The following is a 21,026-nucleotide window of genomic DNA, read 5'->3' on the forward strand; positions in this document are numbered from 1 at the left end:
ATCCGGGCTCCCGGCAGCTGCGCTGCGGAGGCTGGCGGGAGACGCGGCGCGCGGGGCGAGCGGGCGGCCGAGCGGACAGCGGCGGGGCGCTCCCGGGCGGCCGGCGGGGCCGAGGGCCGCGCGTCCCGAGCATGGCAGGCTCCCTGCCTCCCTGCGTGGTGGACTGTGGCACCGGGTAAGAGCCGCTCGGCGCCCACCCCCGCTTCTCCGCGGCCCCGCTCCCGACCCCTGGCGTCCACCTCACCTGGAGGTCGAGCTGCGTCCGTCGCCCCGGGCTTGAGCCCCGCGATCACCTGGGCAGGTGGGGCGCCGGCCGCCGCTTTCCTCCAAACCTTGCCTTGACGTCGTAAAACCCCCTCTTCCCCGCCGGGAAGGGCCACAAGAGGAAAAGCACGGAGGGGAGGGACGCGGTGCCCACTTTGAGCGAGCCCAGCGCTCCTCGCCTCCCCCGCCCACGTGGCCGGGCCCCTGGACCCGCAGCCCGGCCCCGGCCGCCGCCGGGGTGGACACCCTGAGGGGCACCGGGAGCGCGGGATCTCCCTTCCTAGGAATGTTCGCCAGCGTGAGGCACAGATCACTGCAGATCCTTTAACGTCACTCACCTCCTAGCGAACGGTGTCCCTGCCTTCCAGCGTTCTCAGCACTGGCCCTCGTTCTGTCCCCGCGTGTGCGTGTCATTCCTCCTGGCTGAGGATTCTTTACCACCTACTTGTGGAGAGAATTGCATCGATCTCCCAACTTGACACCCTTTTTACTGCCCTCCCTGCGCTTTTCCAGTATGAAATGGCACACTCAGGCCAAGCTCTCGCTTTGGTTGCGTAGACTTGCCTTTTCGCTGAAAAATGATGTGTTTAAAAAGACTCCATTTTGAAAAACACCCTAAATTTGGGAAAGCATGTTTGTGGAATTGTGGTAGAGGTTTTGTTTTTAACTTTTTGAGTGTGACCACTTCTTTCGACGCCGTTAAGCTATTAGAGATCTTAGGAAATGCCCTGAAATATCGGTGGCCCAAGTTAGCTGGTTGTAGTAAGGTGATTGCTGAATCCATTTAGCTGGTAGTTTGGGAATACAAGCTTGCCTGCCTGCGTTATGGATGTAGTGCTTAGTAAAATAGCCTGGAAGTAAATTTGGTCTCTTACCGATTTTTTTCAAGAAGGGATTTTAATCATTTTTGCCACAAAATGTAACATGGCATGTTCACCTTACCCTTGATTCTCTTCTATAGAAAAATGCGCTTGGTTTGGTTTCCTTGACAACCTTGTGGGGGTGCCTTCTTTAGTTTGCTACAGTCCATCTCCTACTGATAGTTCCTTCCTTTTGCTGCTGAAGCGACCAGAAGTGGTTGTGGACTGGAAAAATCCTCCTCTTTGCCTGTGTGAATTCTTTTTGAAATACACATCATACCAAGCTTTGTAGCTCTTTATTTTAGAACTTGCTTTTCTACCTAAAACACAAGCCAAAATCAGCGTTGTTGATACTACAACTCCCCTCCCTCAATTATTGACACCCTTAACTCATGCCCTCTCCCAGTGGGTTCACCTCATGTCCCCTCAGGTCTGGTTGTGTCAAGAGTGACACAGTGGGTGAAAGTATTTTTCATTTCTACATTTGCGTGTGAGATTTTTGCTTTGTAGTTTTAGTCTTGCAGAACTATTAAAATATAAAGGAATTCTTGGTAGTAGCAATAAAATAATGCTCACAGAGTTGTCCTACCTTTAAGATTAGTAAGTCGTGGACCTTACTCATCTTTCTTGCTATAAATACCTAAAATGTTGTGCTCAGTTTTGACCTTTTGAGGTAAGTGATTAATGTAACTTGGCTAACTTGGAGATTCAACTTCTATAGATCATTGTTTTGTGGCCCAAAGTCATGCTTCAGAAGTTGGTGTCAAGACTTAGAAACGGTGGCAGGGAATCTCCATATGAATTCCCCATATCCAGTGTATGGCCAGAAGGAGCCTGAAAGAGCCCGAATTTACCAACTTGAGCACATCAGTAGTTCTTACATTTCCCAGACAGCTAAAATGGTTTTTGGATTTAGTTTTGCCTCAAAATAGGACAAAAAGTGGTAAAATTCAGATAAAAATAACCAAGCCAAAGGAAAAGAACGGACCTAGGAAGTCACCCTGAGCTTTAGCCCAGTGGCTGCTGAAGTTGGTCCCCACATTCGACCCTAGCCTTCCTGTCTGACATCGTAAGAGTCATAGTTATGTAATTCCTGTCATCAGAAATCAAGAGAAATACCTGTTTCTTGGGTGAAAAAAGCCTTTTTGTAGTGCTAAATTGTAAAAACATTGAGCTATACATAGTGGGCACTAATGATTTATTGGACAGTGTGATAAACAGTATTTTTTACAAATAAATTTCATCCCAGTATCCTTGAATCCTCCTCAGGTAAACCCCGAGACTAACTGAGTAAGCAGTGGTGTGCTGGAGGCCAGGATAATACGGACAAAGGGATCTGCTGAGTCCAAAAATAAAGCTTCATCTATTTAAAGGGATGACTAGGCTGCATAGTTTTCAGAGAATATTTCACAACTCCAGTCTCACTTCTCTGAGCCAAACTTTTTAAATGAAGTCTTTTGCATTTTTCAACTTATTGTGAAATAATTTCAAATCTACTGAAAGCTGGAAGAGAACAAAAAACTACTGTATACTCTTCTTCCAGTTTTACCAACTGTTAATATTTGCTTTGTCACTCTCTGTATGTCCATACGTATTATTATTACTTTCTTGCACTGTTTGACAGTAAGTTGCAGACATCATATCCTTTTATACCAAAATACTTCAATGCGTGCTTTCTGAGGACACATTTTCCCTTCTAGAATCACATACCAATCATCAAAATCAGAAAATTTAACATACATACAGTAGTATCCTATATACAGTACGGATTCATGTCTTTTATGGAATGTCACCCATAAAAGACCTCCCCATCCAGCATCATACATTGCATCTGGTGGGTTTCATGTCTTTTAAGTCTAATTTAATCTGGAATAATTTCTTAACCTTTTTTTGTCTTTCAAGATGTTGGCATTTTTGACAGCCAGTTGTTACCCAGTGTTTCTCTATGATAGATACAGGATATGCATATTTGTCAGGACTACCACAGAGGTCCTGTTGATCCTTCTTAGAGCATGCCATCAAAAGGCTTAATAAGATAGGGACTCGCCTCACTCTTGATGAAGTTCACTTGGATCATTTGGAGAGGGTGATGTCCACGAGGTTTCTTCACTGTTCAGTTACTATTTTTCTTTGTAATTAATAAGTCATTTGGCTGGGCGCGGTGGCTCATGCCTGTAATCCCAGCACTTTGGGAGGCCGAGGCGGGCAGATCACCTGAGGTCAGGAGTTCGAGATCAGCCTGGCCAACATGGTGAAACCCTGTCTCTACTAAAAATACAAAAATTAGCTGGGTGTGGTGGTGTGTGCCTGTAGTCCCAGCTACTTTGGAGGCTGAGGCAGGAGAATCGCTTGAACTCAAGAGGCGGAGGTTGCAGTGAGCCGAGATCGGGCCACTGCACTCCAGCCTGGTGACAGAGCGAGACTCTGTCTCAAAAAAAAAAAAAAAAAAATGTCATTTGTGGGGAAATATTTTATGTAAGGGCTCTATTCTTAAACTTTCACCCATTAGTTTAAGTATCCATTGGTGACTCTTGTTTTTTTTTTTTTTTTTCGACAGAATCTTGTTCTGTTGCCTAGGCTGGAGTGCAGTGGCACAATCTCTGCTCACTGCAACCTCTGTCTCCCAGGTTCAAGGGATTCTTCTGCTTCAGCCTCATGGGTAGCTGGGATTACAGGCATGAGCCACCATGCCTGGCTAACTTTTTGTATTTTTAGTAGAGACGGGATTTCATCATGTTGCCCAGGCTGGTCTTGAACTCCTGACCTCAAGTGATCCACCCGCCTTGGCCTCCCAAAGTGCTGTGATTACAGGCGTGAGCCACTGTGCCTGGCCCATTGGTGATTCTTGCCTGAATTACTTATTATGGTGATGGTTGCAAAATGGTGATTTTTGAACTCTATTATTCTGTCTCCATTTATTACTTAACATTTTATTTTAAGGGAGAACTTATCCATAGGCCTCATTTGTTTATTGTCTGTATGAGTTGTCGTTCTGTTCAAAGAATGATAATCCATTATGCCGTCCTTGTTGTCAGTGGGTTATTATCTGTTGCTTAAATTGTCCCAGATTTTGCCAAGTGAAGCTCATTCAGGCTGGCTCCCATGTCCTTTTTTTTTATTTATTTATTTTTTGAGACGGAGTCGTCTTGTGTCGCCCCAGGCTGGAGTGCAGTGGTGTGATTTCAGCTCACTACAACCTCTGCCTCCCGGGTTCAAGCGATTCTCCTGCCCCAGCCTCCTGAGTAGCTGGGATTATAGGTGTACACCACCACTCATGGCTGTTTTTTTGTATTTTTAATAGAGATGGGGTTTTGCCATGTTGTCCAGGCTGGTCTTGAACTCCGGACCTCAGGTGATCTGCCCACCTCTGCCTCCCAAGGTGTTGGGATTACAGGCGTGAGGCACTGCACCTGGCCTTCCGTGTTCTTTAGACATGTCTTCATTTTTTGAGCATTCTGGCCAGGCGCGGTGGCTCACACCTGTAGTCCCAGCACTTTGGGAGGCCGAGGAGGCAGATCACGAGGTCAGGAGATCGAGACCATCCTGGCTAACACGGTGAAACCCCCATCTCTACTGAAAAAAAAGAAATACAAAAAAAATTAGCTGGGCATGGTGGCAGGCTAATTTTAGTAGTCCCAGCTACTCAGGAGGCTGAGGCAGGAGGATCGCTTGAACCAGGAGGCAGAGGTTGCAGTGAGCCGAGATCTCGCCACTGCACTCCAGCCTGGCAACAGAGCGAGACTCCATCTCAAAAAAAAAAAAAAAAAAAAGAAAAAGAAATAAAGCAAGGATATCTTTTTGTATTTTTTGCCTGAGTATCTGTGGCTTAGATTTTTAGAAATGGGATTTCTGGGTCAAAGGGCAAATGCATATGTAATTTTGCTAGGCAGTGTCAAATTCCACTCATTAGTGTGCATTCTCACCAGTAATGTGTGAGGATGCCTGTGTCTTACAGACTCACCAATAGAGCCTATTGCCAATTTGTAAAATTACCAACCTAGAATAAATGATATCTTAATGTCTTTGTTTTGTGTTGCTGTAACAGAATACCACATGCCGGGTAATTTATAAAGAAAAGAATAGAATGGTGAAGGTGACAGTGGTTAGTTGGAGTGAGTATCCCCTCAAGTTGTACAGTGTGGCCGAGGACCTTGATTGTACCTTGTTCTTTATTTTACTTACTTATTTTTATTTTTGTTTTGAGACTGGGTCTTACCCTGGCCCTTTTTTTTTTTTTTTTTTTTTTTTTTTTTTTTTTTTGGAGACAGGAGTTTTGCTTTTGTTGTTCAGGCTGGAGTATAATGGCGCGATCTTGGCTCACCACAACCTCCGCCTCCCAGGTTCAAGTGATTCTCCTGCCTCAGCCTCCCGAGTAGCTGGGATTACAGGCATGCGCCACTAGGCCCAGCTAATTTTGTATTTTTAATAGAGACGGTGTTTCTCCATGTTGGTCAGGCTGGTCTCGAACTCCTGACCTCAGGTGATCTGTCTGCCTCAGCCTCCGAAAGTGCTGGGATTACAGGCGTGAGCCTCCGCGCCTGGCTTTTTTTTTTTTTTTTAAGTAGTCATTCCACATATTGTGAGATGCATTGTTACAGGAAGTCCGTTGCCCTCCCAAAAGCCACCCCACTTCTCTCTCAGGAGAATGGCCCAGTTCTCTCCTGAGTCCACAAAGGGGAGGTTACAGGATTGCTTTCATGTAAATTATATAATGCAACATTTAAAAAAATCTTCACCTTAATACTTTTTGTTTTATTTTGAATAATCAGCCATCATGGTCCCCATTTTTGTCCCTACCTTGAGATGTATGAAGGCTTTTGGTCTCCCTGGGAGTGGGTGGAAGTGTGGAGGCAGCCAGGGCATACCTGTACACTGACTTGAGACCAGTTCAGTAAAAGTGCACACCTTAAAAAAAGAAAAAAAAAAAAGTTTATTTGGCTCACAGTTCTGGAGGCTGCAGAGTCTTAGAGCATGGTGCCAGCATCTAATGAGGCCCTGTGTGCTGTGTCATCCCATGGCGGAAGAAGGAAGGGCAAGAGTGGGTGAGATTGTGAGCACGAGAGAAGGCTGAACTTCTTATTTTAACAACCCACTTTCATGATTATGATAATCTTTGCATTTATTTTTTTCTGTCTCTTCATTTCTCTAACTTTTCTCTGGGGTTTTGGTCTTTTGCTTCTTTAATTTTAGAAGCTCTTCATGTATTAGAGTCTGTTGGGGTTCCGCAGACCAACTTCCAGTTCCAGTGATTTGCTAGGAGGAATCAGGACTACAGTGAAAATGTACAAAGCAAAAACAGCCAAGGGAAAAGACATGGGGTGGAGCCTACAGGAAACCGGGGCAAGCTTCCCGAGTCTTCACCCAGTGCAGCCATGCAGGATGCAGTTAATTCCTCCAGCATCAGGCTGTGACAACACGTGTGCAATGCTCCGTACCAGGGAAGCTCCTCAGAGACTCAGGGCCCAAGGTTTTCATTGGGGACTTGTCATGCAGGCACCCTGTGCATAGCACATGCCAAAATTCCAGAGTCCCAGAAAGAAAGCAAGGCATTGGCATAAACCACATTGTTTGCCACCCTAGGAGCAGTGAACTACTTTTAGCATTTAGGGAATTGTGGGAACGCCCAAACTCCAAGATCCTAGATACCAATTAAAGGCCATTCCTCCAAGCAGGACTTTCTAAGAGACAGCAGTCTCAGGCCCATTAACTTTCTTCTGCACATAGGGAATATTAACCCTTAATGATATATGTTGCAAATATATTTCCCCTATTTATCATTTTTCTTTTACCATGCAAAGTTTGTTTTCTTTAGGCAATCGGATTTATTCATCTTTTCTTTATTGTTTCTAGATTTTGAGTCATAGTTAAGAAAGGTTTTTTTCGTTCCCAGATTACATGGTGGTTTCTTTTCTTCTTTTTCTTTTCTGTTTTTTTGAGACAGAGTCTCACTCTGTTGCCCACGCTAGAGTGCAGTGGCACAGTCTCCACTCACTGCAACCTCCGCGTCCCGGGTTCAAGCGATTCTCCCGCTGCAGCCTCCTGATAGCTGGGACTACAGGTGCATGCCACCACATCGGGCTAATTTTTGTATTTTTAGTAGAGAAGGGGGTTTCACCATATTGGTCAGGCTGATCTCGAACTGCTGACCTCAGGTGATCCACCTGCCTTGGCCTTCCGAAGTTCTGGGATTATAGATGTGAACCACTGTGCCCAGCTGGTAGGTTTTTTTTTGTTTTAATGGATTCATTATTTTCATTTAAATCTCTAATTCATTTAGAATTTATCCTGAGATAAGGTATGAAGAATGGACCCAGTCGGATCCATTTTTGTGTGTGTGTGGCTATGGCTGTCCTGTTTATCTCAACATAATTTATGGAAAAAACCCAATGACTGGAGATGCTGCCTTTATCATGTGCTGCATTTGTCTATGCAATTGTGTTTCTTTCTGGATTTTGTATTGTGTTGTGTTAGTCTATTTGTCTGTTCATAATAGCAGCACCACACAGTTTTAATTAGGCTCTTTAGAATGATTTCATTTCTAATGGTGCCGGCTTCCCCTGCCCATCTAATTCTTTTTTAGGGCTTTCCCATATATTTTTGATTGTTGTTCCTCCAAGTGATCTTTGTAATCAGCTTCTCTTGTTCCGGGAGAGAAAGCCTGATGGCATTTTTATTGGAATTTTATTAAACTTAAAAATTAATTTAATGAGCAGCATCATCTTTATAATACTGAGTCTTCCCATCAAAGAACATGGTTTATCTCTCCATTAGTTCAAGTCTATTTTGTGTCTTTTAGGAATATTGTGGTGTTTCTGCAGGTAGATTTCTTGTTAACTTTATTTATATCTATGTATTTGATTTTTTTTGCTATCATAAATGGTGCCTTGTCTTTCATTTTATCCTGTTTTTCTTGAATATATGAAGATTGTTAGTTTTTTCATTCCTAGATTACGTGGTGGTTTTTCATGGTAGTTACTTATTTTATAACCTGCTGCTTTACAGAATGCTCACATTATTTGTATAAATTTTTCCCTTGATCCCTAGGGATTTTCAGATATTAAAAACTTGTCATTGGGCCAGGTGCAGTGGCTCACACCTGTAATTGCAAGCACTGTATTTTTGTCTGATGGTTATCATTGTATATAGTCCTTTTATTTGTGGCTGTTTTCTGTTGGCTCCCAACTATGAGTAATTATAAAATTAGCTTGCATCTCTTCTTCGCCTCGCCCTTTCTCCCTTTCAGCATCTGATTTGTAAAAAAAAAAAAAGCCTTTTACTTCTAATTAATAAAAATTATTAGTAGTCAACAAGTTTATTATATTTTATGTGCATTCTTTTCATGTTGCATTGGACCTGTATTGACAGAGGACGGAGCCATAAATTACTATACTCTTTCCCTTACAACTGCCATAAAAGCTTCATTTAGGAAAAGTTCTCTGTAGCATTGATTTTACCATATGTCTTATATCCTTTTCGTACTAAAAGATTCTTTAATAGTTTATTGGGCATATGGTGCTATAAATATACATTCATGTAACACTACTTCCTGGAATCTCCTAAAAATGAACAAAACTAACTAAAAATAGAGAAGAAAACAGCTAAAATTCCTATCACATTTTATGAAATTTCCACTGAAGTGTGGATCCATTTGCAGGAGAATACTGAGATGTGGCATCCCCGCCCATCTCTGGCTGGTTGCAGGTGTCTTAAGCATACGTTTCTGAAGGTACTACTCACAGTCCTTACAGCAGAGCTAGGAGCTGATGGATGAATAGACCATTGCCAAAGAAGCATATTCTGGCAGCAGCTCCTTTCCATCCTAAAATATAGCAGGGCATGCTGGGCTGAAAGAGGGATCATGTAGTAATGGTGTCATTATGTTCTTTGACTTTGTTTCATTAAAGGAGAAAATCTGTGAGGATGCCCAGCTTATATCTGATCAGGAATTGCTAATATCTAAGATAAGGCATTTCCCCTTAAACCCGCCTGTCCTCCACAATGAACTTTGGAATTATATATATGCCCAGAACAAAGGATTTAGTAGAATTAGTGGGAAAGTATACCCAAGTTCAGGCTCTGATTGCTCACTGCTCAGCCAGTTCTTCTTCTAAACAACCAGAGGACTACGCAGAGATTTCAAGACATTGTATTTAGTGTCATTGTAAGCAGGGTGAAGAGTTGTTGTTGAGCAAGCAGGTCCAGGGAGACCTGCACCCATTCAAAGCTGAGTGTGAAGCAGAAAGGACCCATCATGGGGCTGTGCACAGAAAATAAGGAAACATAACAAGCAAAAACAGATGAAAAAGTATACTTTGGAAAGAGTACTTCAGTAATTAGAATGGAATTTTATTTTTTTCTTTTTCATTTTTTGAGACAGAGTCTCGCTCTGTCCCCCAGGCTGGAGTGCAGTGGCTTAATGTCGGCTTACTGCAACCTCTGCCTCCTGTGTTCAAACCATTCTCCTGCCTCAGCCTCCCGAGTAGCTAGGATTACAGGTGCCTGCTACCATGCCTGGCTAATTTTTGTATTTTTAGTAGAAACGGGGTTTCACCATGTTGGCCGGGCTGGTCTTGAACTCCTGACTTCAGGTGATCTGCCTGCCTCAGCCTCCCAAAGTGCTGGGATTACTGGTGTGAGCCACTGTGCCTGGCTAGAATGGAATTTTAGATAAAGACACTTTGCTCTTAAATTTAGACAACATGAGCTCAGTAAAACAAAAGAACAAAGAAGTAATTTTAAAAGGTTAAAGAAAGCTAAAAGGAGGACATGGAGGTCAGTTGACATCCATAAGGAAAGAAATAGAAAACTAAAATCATTTCAGGAATGAAAAGCATGTCGGAGGTTGCATGAGGCAGTACCAGTGGTTCTGAAATCGCTGATGGGAGGATCAACTTCCTGAAATTATGTAGACCACGGTAGGAAAGAACAAAGAGGTCATGGTGATTAGAGAGAAGATGGAAACTGTGGGAGAAGAGTCCAGAAGGGATCTTCTGTAGTCAGAGCTGGTGTTCCTGATGAAGAGAACAGATGTAACATTAATAAATAAAAGACAAAGTTTTCCTGGAATATAATGAAAGATCATATAATATTAATGTAAGGACTCACTGTGAACTGGAAAAAATTCACTGAGTCATTAAAATGGAAGTGTATCCTGGTTAATTTATAAAACCTGAAAGATAGGCTGGGCACGGTGGCTTGCGCCTATAATCCCAGCACTTTGGGAAGCCGAGGTGGGCAGATCACCTGAGGTCAGACCAGCCTGACCAACATGGAGAAACCCCATCTCTACTAAAAATAACAAAATTAGCCAGGTGTGGTGGTGCGTGCCTGTAAATCCAGCTACTCGGGAAGCTGAGGCAGGAGAATTGCCTGAACCCGGGAGGCAGAGGTTGAGGTGAGCCAAGATCGCGCCATTGCACTCCAGCCTGGGCAACGAGAGTGAAACTCCATCTCAGAAACAAAACAAAACAAACCCCTGAAAGATAAAAGAATACTACACATATTTAAGCAGGAAAAAAGCAGACAGGCCACCTATAATGGGAAAAATAAAATCACCTTAGTCTTGGGGTTTTCAACAGTGTAATGTGCCAAAAGGTGATGAAGCAATGCTTAAGAATATAGGGGGTTGGGCACAGTGGCTCATGCCTGTAATCCCAGCACTTTGGGAAGCCAAGGCAGGAGGATTGCTTGAGCCCAGGAGTTGGAGACCAGCCTGGGGAACGTAGCAAGACCCTGTCTCTATCCCCCTGTCCCCTAAAAGAAAAAGCCAGGTGTGGTGATGCGTGCCTTTAGTGTCAGTAACCTGGGAGGCAGAGGCGGGAGGATGGTGTGAATCTAAGAGTTTGAGGTTACAGTGAGTTGTGATTGTGCGACTGCACTCCAGCCTGGGTGACAAAGCGAGACTCTGGCTCAAAAGGAAAAAACAAGAGTAGGGGAGTTAGGATAAGAAGGAAGACAATGTGATTGGATTGAAATGTCATTAAAATGCAGCATAATGGCCGGGCGCGGTGGCTCACGCTTGTAATCCCAGCACTTTGGGAGGCTGAGGCAGGCAGATCACGAGGTCAGCAGATCGAGACCACGGTGAAACCCCGTCTCTACTAAAAATACAAAAAAATTAGCCGGGCGTGGTGGCGGGCGCCTGTAGTCCCAGCTGCTCGGAGAGGCTGAGGCAGGAGAATGGCGGGAACCCGGGAGGCGGAGCTTGCAGTGAGCCGAGATTGCGCTACTGCACTCCAGCCTGGGTGACAGAGCGAGACTCCGTCTCAAAAAAAAGAAAAAAAAAATGCAGCATAATAAGACATTTGCAAATGGGCAAAAGCTCAGGAATTAATGGCATTCATAAACCTCACTGAAAAATCTACTTGCAGATATAACCCAGCCAACTGAAAGATGAATCAGTGAGGGCTCCAGAAATAGAGAGGTTGAAGTATAAAGATACCAGCTTCAATAATTGAATAATCTTTCTTGGAGAAATAAGCCAGAAGGCAAAAAAAAATTGAATAAATACCGACTCAGTCTTAAAAATGTCAACACAATGATAACATGCCATAGCAAAATTTCCTGAAAGTCAACAATATCATGGGGGATTAGGTTAGGATTGGGCTGGGAAGTGGGAGATACCACTGTGCTAATTGTCGTATCTTTCAGAATATGTAGTTAAGGAATACTGTTTGATTTTTTTGAAATTGATATATTGAGAAGGCTATTATACTAAAAACAGACTTTGTATACCTTTGAAATGTAAAAGTAAAATTGAGAGGAAGAAAAGCAACCAAATAAAATAGATTACGGAGTAAAAGGAAACAGGCAACAACAAGGAATAGTACAGAAGTTAAAACAAGAGTAAGACTGTTGCACATGAGACAACTTCACCTGGCATGGACTCAGCTAAATTCACTTTCTGTACTAAACGAAAACTCTGGTAGTTACATATAAGTCAGTCATTCAGAAAGTAAAAGGATGGAAAAAAATTCAAAAAAGAAAGTAAAAGGGGCCGGACTCGGTGGCTCACGCCTGTAATTCCAGCACTTTGAGAGGCCGAGGTGGGTGGATCACTTGAGGTCAGAGTTTGAGACCAGCCTGGCCGACATGGCGAAACCCCGTCTCTACTAAAAATACAAAAATTAGCTGGGCATGGTGGTGGATGCCTTTAATACCAGCTACTCAGGAGGCTGAGGCAGGAGAATTGCTTGAACCCGGGAGATGGAGGTTGCAGTGAGTGGAGATCATGATACTGCACTCCAGCCTGGGCAACAGAGTGAGACTCTGTCTCAAAAAAAAAAAAAAAAAAAAGAAAAAAGGGTGGTTCAGAAATAAGCCAAACAAATGCACAGTAAAAGAAAGCATGAGTATTATTTGATTGCAAAACAAAAAAAAAACTAAATGAAACAAGGGTTTAATTGTTATTTTTTGGTTTATTTAAAAATGTTTGATTTTATCATTGTACTCTGACCCTGCCAGTTAACTGTGAGTGCAGAGAACCTTTGCTTTACACATTCCAGAAAACTTCTAGAGAAGGTTGAAGCCAGGGAGGAGCAAGTGCCCAGCAGTGTGGGGCAGGAGAGGGTCTCACCATGGCCTGAGTGTTTTGGGCTGTCTGCACTTGCTCCTCAGTCCTCCAATTCCAGTCCCATAGGTACCTGGGCACCAACCAGTTCCACAGCCTTTAAGGATCTAGGGAGTATGTTGGGCTCGTTCTCAGCTCTTGCCACTGCTGTTTTTCTTGTATCTCTAAAGTCAGGTACTGTGGGTCCTCAGCTTTTCAGGGCCAAAATCTTGCTGTTGTCACCTTTTCCTTTCTCCACATCCTCATGGTTTAATTCTCAGCTCTTGCCACTGCTGTCTTTCTCATATCTCTAAAGTCAGGTACTATGGGTCCTCAGCTTTTCAGGGCCAAAATCTTGGCTGTTGTCACCCTTTCTTTTCTCCACATCCTCATGGTTTAATATTGCTTTAAACATTTTTTTTTTTTTTTTTTTTTTTGAGATGGAGTTTTGTTCTTGTTGCCCAGGCTGGAGTGCAACGGCATGATCTCAACTCACTGCAACCTCCGCCTCCTGGGTTCAAGCGATTCTCCTGCCTCAGCCTCCCGAGTAGCTGGTATTACAGGCCGGCACCACCACACCCGACTAGTTTTGTATTTTTAGTAGAGATGGGGTTTCCCCTGGTGTCCAGGCTGGTCTTGAACTCCCAACCTCAGGTGATCTGCCCACCTCGGCCTCCCAAAGTGTTGGGATTACAGGCGTGAGCCACTGTGCCTGGCCTAAAATTTTTTTTTTTTTAGTTTTTAAAATAATTGCTTACAATTTTTTTTTTTTGCTTTGGTTTTAGTGGGGCTTTGGGAAAGAGTGAAATTAGATAATATGTTTAGTCCATCATTTAAACAAAACACTTTTAAAACACTTTAACTGGAAGTCAGAGTTTACCTTATAATAATGTTCAGAATCCACAAAAGGGCAGTATGCTTTGTGATCTTATATATACGAAGTAACAGAGAGAAAAAAAGTACTCAGAAGGAGAAATAGAAAATTTAAGGACAGGCAAACATACTGGATTTGGATAAAATATTTAAGTTTGAACTTTATATGTTGAATTCTTCGTTCTCTAGGGACTATGCTTTTCTACGCAGCAAGCCAAGGAGCATTAAAAAAATAGGTCATGTAATTTACATTGCACAATATGGAGATTGTGCGTTGCTTTAAAACTATTGTTAGGGTCTGGGAACAATTTTACTTTTATCAAAACCATATTTAAACTGTGAAAAATCTTAGGAGGGAGTAGAGCTATTCTGATTGAAGTTTGGGGTTTGAGACTGGACCTCACCAGGGGTCTCAAAAGAACTTCTCACAGGACACAGTTTGAGAACACTAGCCAGGCATGGTGTTGTGCACCTATAGTCTCGGCCATTCAGGAAGTTGAGGCAGATGATTGCTTGAGGCCAGGAGGTCAAGGCTGCAATGGGCTATGATTGCACCACTGCACTCCAGCCTGGGTGACAGAATGAGACCCTGTCTCAGAAAAAAAAAAAAAAAATGCTGTAGAACACTGTTTTAAGATGTAACATTTCTACTTTCAAACATAAATTAATTGACCTTAGGGTCATTACCTTCTGCTTAAGATACGTGGTTGGAAGAGGAGTTTCAATTATATATAAATATGTTAAGTCAACAATAGGTGAATTTTCCTGACTTTGCAGAACTGAAAAGTACATATTACTGCTGTCAAAAGATAGGAGCATTTAACAAGTAAAGTGAAAGAGTCTTCGTGCAAGGACTGTTTAAAATGTTTGGGGCAGGCCGGGCATGTTAGCTCGGCCTGTAATCCCAGCACTTTGGGAGGCGGAGGCGAGCGGATCACCTAAGGTCAGGAGTTCGAGACCAGCCTGACCAACATGGAGAAACCCTGTCTTTACTGAAAATACAAAATTAGCTGGGCGTGGTGGCACTTGCCTGTAATCCCAGCTACTCAAGAGGCTGAGGCAGGAGAATCGCTTGAACCCAGGAGGCAGAGGTTGCAGTGAGCCGAGATCACGCCATTGCACTCCAGCCTGGGCAACAAGAGTGAAACTCCATCTCAAAAAAAAACAAAACGTTTGGGGCAAATAATAATATATGTACAGAGAGAACCATTGGAAAGATACACAGGGATAGAAGGTGGATAGAAGGCAGAAATGGGGTAGTGTAAGACTTCTTAAGGGATACCTTTTTATATTGCTTTGAATTTTGAGCTATAACGTATTCTTTGCTTAAAAGGCAGAGGCGTAACTATTGGTAATGCTTTATGCAGCTATTGATTGGGTCTGCTTCCATAGCTTCCTCTTCTGTCTTTCCTGATTTCTGTACGAGAAAAGGTCTCAGACAAGTTAAGGGAGTCATGGAAGGTGGTATGAGTTTGACAACATGGCTGGCAATCTCTAAGTATAGTTTATGTATTTTTGAGAGTGGTGCCTACCTCCATCATGATAGCTTTTGGAAGGTAGTGTTAAAAAAAACCAAGGGCTTTTAATGTAAAGTTGATGGTCTTGAATGCTTATATACATATGTTTGGGAAAATTGGATTACTGTAGTTCTTCCCATTTGGGATAAAATATATATATATAACAGTGGAAGAGAAATGAGATGAAATTTTAGCATATAGAGGGACTTTCAAAGTAGAAACATAATGAAGGAAATTATTCAGGAAAATAAGTGGTAGATTTGATCACCTAGACTGTTTAAATACTTATATTTCAGAAAATGTATAACAAGGTAAACGACAAGCTGGGAAAAATTAGCAATGTAATGAGCAAGCACAAATATCCTCAGTATATAAGCATTCACACAAATTGATAAGAAGCACTAAAGCTCCAGTAGAAAAGTTATCTAAGGACAATTCATGAGAGAAAGAAAGATCACTAGTATACAAAAAACAATATTCAGTAATAAGTAAATAAATCATTGCACAATGAAATCCTACTTCTTTTGAATTAGGAAATATTATCCAAAAATGGCAACATTTAACACTGAGGTAGGGATTATTTATTACCCACGTTTTAGAGATGAAGAAACCAAGGAATGAAGGGATAATTTACTTGCCTGAAATCACATAGCTGGTGCTGGGATTTGAACCTAGCATTGTGTCCCTGTTAAGCTGGCCGGCCTCACATTATAAATATATACTGTTTTCAAGCACTTTCAAGCTATATTATACATCCATTTATGGCAGTAACTGTATATCTTCATTTTTGATGGTTGTATAGAATTTCATTGAATGGATGTAATATAATTTATTTAATATATCCTCTATTTTGAGTGTTTCCAGGTTCTGGTGGTGGTTTTGCTATTATAGTGCTTCACTGAACGTTTTTTTGTGTGTGTATCTTTGCATACATGTAAAAATACTTACGTGGGGTAAGTTCCTAGAAAGGCACTGTTTGGCTAATAGGGTATATGGATTAAAATTTTTGATAGCTAATGTGACCCTTTTTAATGGCTCTTTAACCCTTTACTATCACCTGTGTGTAATTTACCACCACCTTCAGTATTGGCACCAGTTTTGAATGGCTTTGCATTAAATTTATAGGTAGATTTAGTGATACTCAATATTTCTTTTAAAAATACTGGCTGTTCCTCATCCTGAACCAATTGACCAGAAAAAAAAAACAAAAACGAAAAAAAAAAAAAAACCAAAACAGACTCTACCTATGTAAGATTAAGGTATGTCTCTATTTGTCTGCTTGTATGTAGAGAGTTTATTTAAAGAGCAGTATTATTTTTAAGGGTAGGAGTAATAGCTTATTCATGTAGTTATGTAGTGTATTCTTAAGGGTAATATTCTGTTGCTGTTGCCATTCTGAGTGGGATGTTTTCATCCATTATATATTCTTATTATTAGACAGGGAAGCTGTTGATTTTTGTCTATTCATTTAGTAACTGGTCATCTTTTTGAATTCCCTTATTGCTTTTAGTTTTTCACTTAATTTCCTTAGTTATTCAAGGTATACAGTTATCATCTATAAAGAATGAAATTTGCTGGGCGTGGTGGCCCACGCCTGTAATCCTAGCACTTTGGGAGGCCTAGGTGGATTGCCTGAGGCCAGGAGTTCGAGACCAGCCTGGCCAACATGGTGAAACCCTGTTTTTACTAAAAATACAAAAATTAGCCGGGCTTCGTGGTGCATGCCTGTAGTCCCAGCTACTCAAGAGGCTGAGGCAGGAGAATCGCTCAAACATGGGAGGTGGAGGTTGCAGTGAGCCGAGATTGTGCCACTGCACTCCAGCCTGGGTGACAGAGCAAGACTCTGTCTCAAAAAAAAAAAAAAAAAGTTAAATTTTAATTTCCTCTTCTTCCCAAAATCCTTTCCTTTACTCTGTTCTTTTTGATTTATAATATCTAGTTCTTCCTAAACAGTGTAAAATCAGAATAATGATAGTAGATCTCCTTGGCTTAATTCTGGCTTCAATAAGGATTCTTCTAGTGTTTCATTTTATTTTGGTTTGAGATTTTTTTTTTTCCCCATCATCTCTTCCTAAGGAATATTTCCCTTTTTAGCTTAAGTTTTTTACTTTCCTGGATTGAGCCTAGATTTCCTTTTTTTTAACTACTTCTGTTTTTTTTTTTTTTTTTTTGAGGTAGAGTCTCACTCTGTTGCCCAGGTTGGAGTGCAGTGGCGCCAGGGCTCAAGCGATTCTTGTGCCTCAGCCTCCTGAGTAGCTGGGACTACAGGCACGTGCCACCATGCCCAGCTAATTTTTTGTATTTTAGTATAGAGATGGGGTTTTACCATGTTGCCCAGGGTGGTCTTGAACTCCTGAGTTCAGGTGATCCAACGCCTCAGACTACCAAAGTGCTGGGATTACAGGCGTGAGCCACCATGCTTGGCCTTTTTTCACTACTTCTTAATTACGTAGTTTGAATTGAAAAGCATTTCCTACATTTTTTTTTCATAGAGTACCTAAACACACAGTGTTTTAAATAATAAGACAAAATTGCTACATTTGGTAGCTGGGCTTGGTGGCTCACACCTATAATCCTAGCACTTTGGGAGGCCAAGGTGGGAGGATCCCTTGAGCCCAAGAGTTTGAGACCAATCTGGGCAACATAGGAAGACCCCTCTCTACAAAAAAATAAAAAAAACTTAGCCGGGTATGATGGCATGTGCCTGTGGTCCCAGCTACTTGGGAGGCTGAAGTGGGAGGATCACTTGAGCCCAGGAGGTTGAGGCTGCAGTGAGCTGTGATCACACCACTGTACTCCAGCCTGGGTGACAGAGTGAGACTGTGTCTCAAAAAAAAAAAAAAAAAAAAAAAAAAGGACATACGAATTCTTTCTTCTGAACTTCTGACCAGTGTTAAACTTCAGTATTATAGATATATCTTGCTAAATGTGGTGGGTGGAAGGAGGTTTTGGTATAATATGACAGTGAGATTGGGGAGCTTGCATTATATAAAAATGCTAAAGGTGACTTCATGTGGCGTAGTTGAGGTCAGTGAGTTCTAAGCTGGTTGACCACCAGAACCATGCAGGTGAGCAAGGGGTGTTAAGAACACAGATGCCCAGCCTTCTCTGGAGATTCCCATTTAGTGAATCTCGCACAGCCCCTGGGAATCTGTTTCAGGAGTTTCCCAGGTGATCTGGTCAGCCACATGTGGCTTATGCTTTCTTGATGCCTACCCAGATCTTAAACTTGCCTTCCAGGTAAAGTAAGCCATGCTACAACTGGAAAACTCAGTCTGAAGTCCTGTATCTAATAGGTAAACATTTTGAGGAACACTTTGAGGACCTGGGCCATGTCCACCCGCCTCCCCTATCCTCAGTCTGAGTACGGCTCAGTGACTGGTACAGTGCCTGCCACATTGTTACTAGCTAGTAAACTGGTTGAAATAGGGAACGTTTCTTTTTTTGGTAAATGGTGTCTTGAGCACTTGCCATATTTAATAATTGTGTTTTGCTTTTGCTTTTTTAGTCCTGCTCTTCATGGCACTGAGCTGTGATGTTATCATCTCTAATGGGGCAGGCCAGTCTAGCACTGAGTTCTCCTCCTGGGGAAGAATTTGAGGATGCATACTTTTTAGATGACATCTACTGAGTTATATTTAATAGATTGTCATTGAAGTTAGTGATGGATGAGCCTATGTTGGTGCAGATTTTATTAAAATTTTAAATTTGAATCTCTTAAATTTTGTTTGATGTTTGTTACATTATGATTATTCAAAGTAACAAAACTTCAAGAGTATTTGATACTATTAATATATAAGGAATAGCCCAGGAAAATGGAAAGATATTACATTAGAATAAAGTGATTGGAAGAATTTGTGCTTTTGCCAGTGTTTTTAAAAATAACGTCAGTTCTGCTAGGAGGGTAAGGATCTCATAGTAAGTTGTTAACACATAAGAATAATATTAGGGCCAGGCGCGGTGGCTCACGCTTGTAATCCCAGCACTTTGGAAGGCCGAGGCAGGCAGATCACAAGGTCAGGAGTTCGAGACCAGCCTGGCCAACATGTTGAAACCCCATCTCTACTAAAAATACAAAAATTAGCCGGGCGTGATGGCAGGTGCCTGTAATTCCAGCTACTGAGGAGGCTGAGGCAGGAGAATTGCTTGAAACAGAAAGGCGGAGGTTGCAGTGAGCCGAGATCGCGCCACTGCACTCCAGCCTGGTCGAAAGAGCGAACGAAACTCCATCTCAAAAAAAAAAAAAAATTAATACATCTTCATGTTAGTTTGTCTCAGTCATGAAAATCATTGTTGGCTTAATGTCGTTGATACTTAAGGTACCTGTGTGACTTTGACAGAGGCCTCCTTCCAAGACTATACTGTCTAAAAGAATGTTGTGGCTTCAGAATCCGAACATTCCAGCAGCTGTTGCTGAGTCGTATCATCAGTGTTTAGTTGAATTTTAGAGCTGTGGGCCTAACAGTGCTCAAGTCTGTTTTTGTAGTCTGACCTTTTCCTGCTGTGGGCCATAGTTATGATTTCAGGGTACAAAACTTTGGGATGGAAATGAGGCATAGTTGTTGAAGGCCTATCAGGTATCTACTAGATTTACCATTTGTTTTATACATTTCATTCTCACCACTATACAAATTAAACTGTCCATGGTGCACAGTGGAAAGAATGAATGCTATCACTTGGGACACAGAACACATTGCTTTTTATTTTTTTTTTAAAACTTTTCAGATTTTTTTTTTTTTTGAGACAGGGTCTTGCTCTGTCACCCAGGCTGCAGGGCAGTGATGCAGTCATAGTTCACTGCAGCCTCGAACTCCTGGGCTTAAGGGGTCCTCTTGCCTCAGTCTATTATCCCCATTTTACAGTAACTGACATCCAGATAGCTAAGGTAACTTGCCCAGAGATACACATTTGGCAAATAGTGGGGCTGGGATTTGAACTCAGTATGGTGCCAAAGTGCATGATCTTAAGCAGTATAGTATACCCAAAATATGAAGATGATGTGGTAGCCTGAATGGAACTTAGCACCTAATTTTAATCAATGTTAAAATTTTACCATATTCGTTTCAGTGTTTTTTTTTTTTTTTTTTTTTTTCTGAAACCCATTACACGTAGGCCACTGCTCCTCTTTAAGTAGGAGATTGTAGGAGGTGATGTCTGTGATTTTTTTTCTGGTTCCATCAGATTCTTTTTCTGACTTTCAGCATCCCTCTTGCAAATATTGGTCCTTCCCCTAGCAGTTTGACAATGATTACCTTTTTCACAACTGGTGAGAATACATTCAGCAGTTATTTCTGGAGAATTTGCCATGTGCCAGGCACTGTGCCGGGGGTGTAGATGTAACCATGAGAAAGGGACACTGTTCTGGGCAGCGTGTGGAACTCATAGTCTAACAGTGTGGGAAGGTGGATTTATTTAAGCATGAGGTGCATCATTTTTGTGGGAAGTAGGTGATGTAGCTTGTTAAGGACACAGATTTGGTGATTTTAGTGATTTCTGGTCTGCTTGTTGGATTCCATAGGCATCTTTAGCCTTGGGTTAATGATTCACTTATTTATATTTATTTTCTGGAATATAATTCCAGAAATATGTTAAAATTGGGAAGGATCTGGAATTCTAAAGGTCAGGCTCTCTGTCGCCTCCATCCTGGGTTGGCTCTTGGTTGGCTCTGAATTCTACCTTGTAGGTGGAACCCTGGAGTGGAGTTGTTGTAGGTCCACTTGGCCTTGTATTCTGTTTCCAGCTCTTGAGTTGTGGAGCTGGAGAGGGCTTCACATGGGTCTTGCCTCCAGAAGCTCCTTGTAGGGCCTGAGGAGTTTCAGGACTTGGCATTGTCCTGGCTCCTGTGGCACGAAGACCTCAGATCCTGTGGAAGTTGAGCAGCAATGTGTGATTTGAGGGGAGCTGACTTTTTTTTTTTTTGGTCTCCCCAGACCTTATCCATTCACTATGTGTTCAAAAATAGTA

At 42.1% G+C, this 21,026-nt stretch overlaps 1 protein-coding gene across 12 annotated transcripts in view; it reads left to right on the forward strand.

Moving 5' to 3' along the window:
* Positions 1 to 21,026, forward strand: part of ACTR3B (actin related protein 3B) — a 1,022,733-nt gene continuing 1,001,707 nt past the window's right edge. For 6 of the 12 annotated variants that reach the window (XM_055269748.1, XM_055269750.1, XM_055269751.1 and 3 more), the window contains exon 1: positions 1 to 175. In XM_055269748.1, coding sequence (XP_055125723.1) covers positions 132 to 175 — 44 coding nt within the window. In that variant the 5' untranslated portion in view covers positions 1 to 131. Of the gene's footprint in view, positions 302 to 21,026 lie in introns of all 12 variants that reach the window. The other 6 variants (XM_055269752.2, XM_063641752.1, XM_055269749.2 and 3 more) reach the window with 6 other exon arrangements.

The sequence above is a fragment of the Symphalangus syndactylus genome, chromosome 6 (assembly GCF_028878055.3).
Source record: "Symphalangus syndactylus isolate Jambi chromosome 6, NHGRI_mSymSyn1-v2.1_pri, whole genome shotgun sequence".
NCBI lineage: Eukaryota > Metazoa > Chordata > Mammalia > Primates > Hylobatidae > Symphalangus > Symphalangus syndactylus.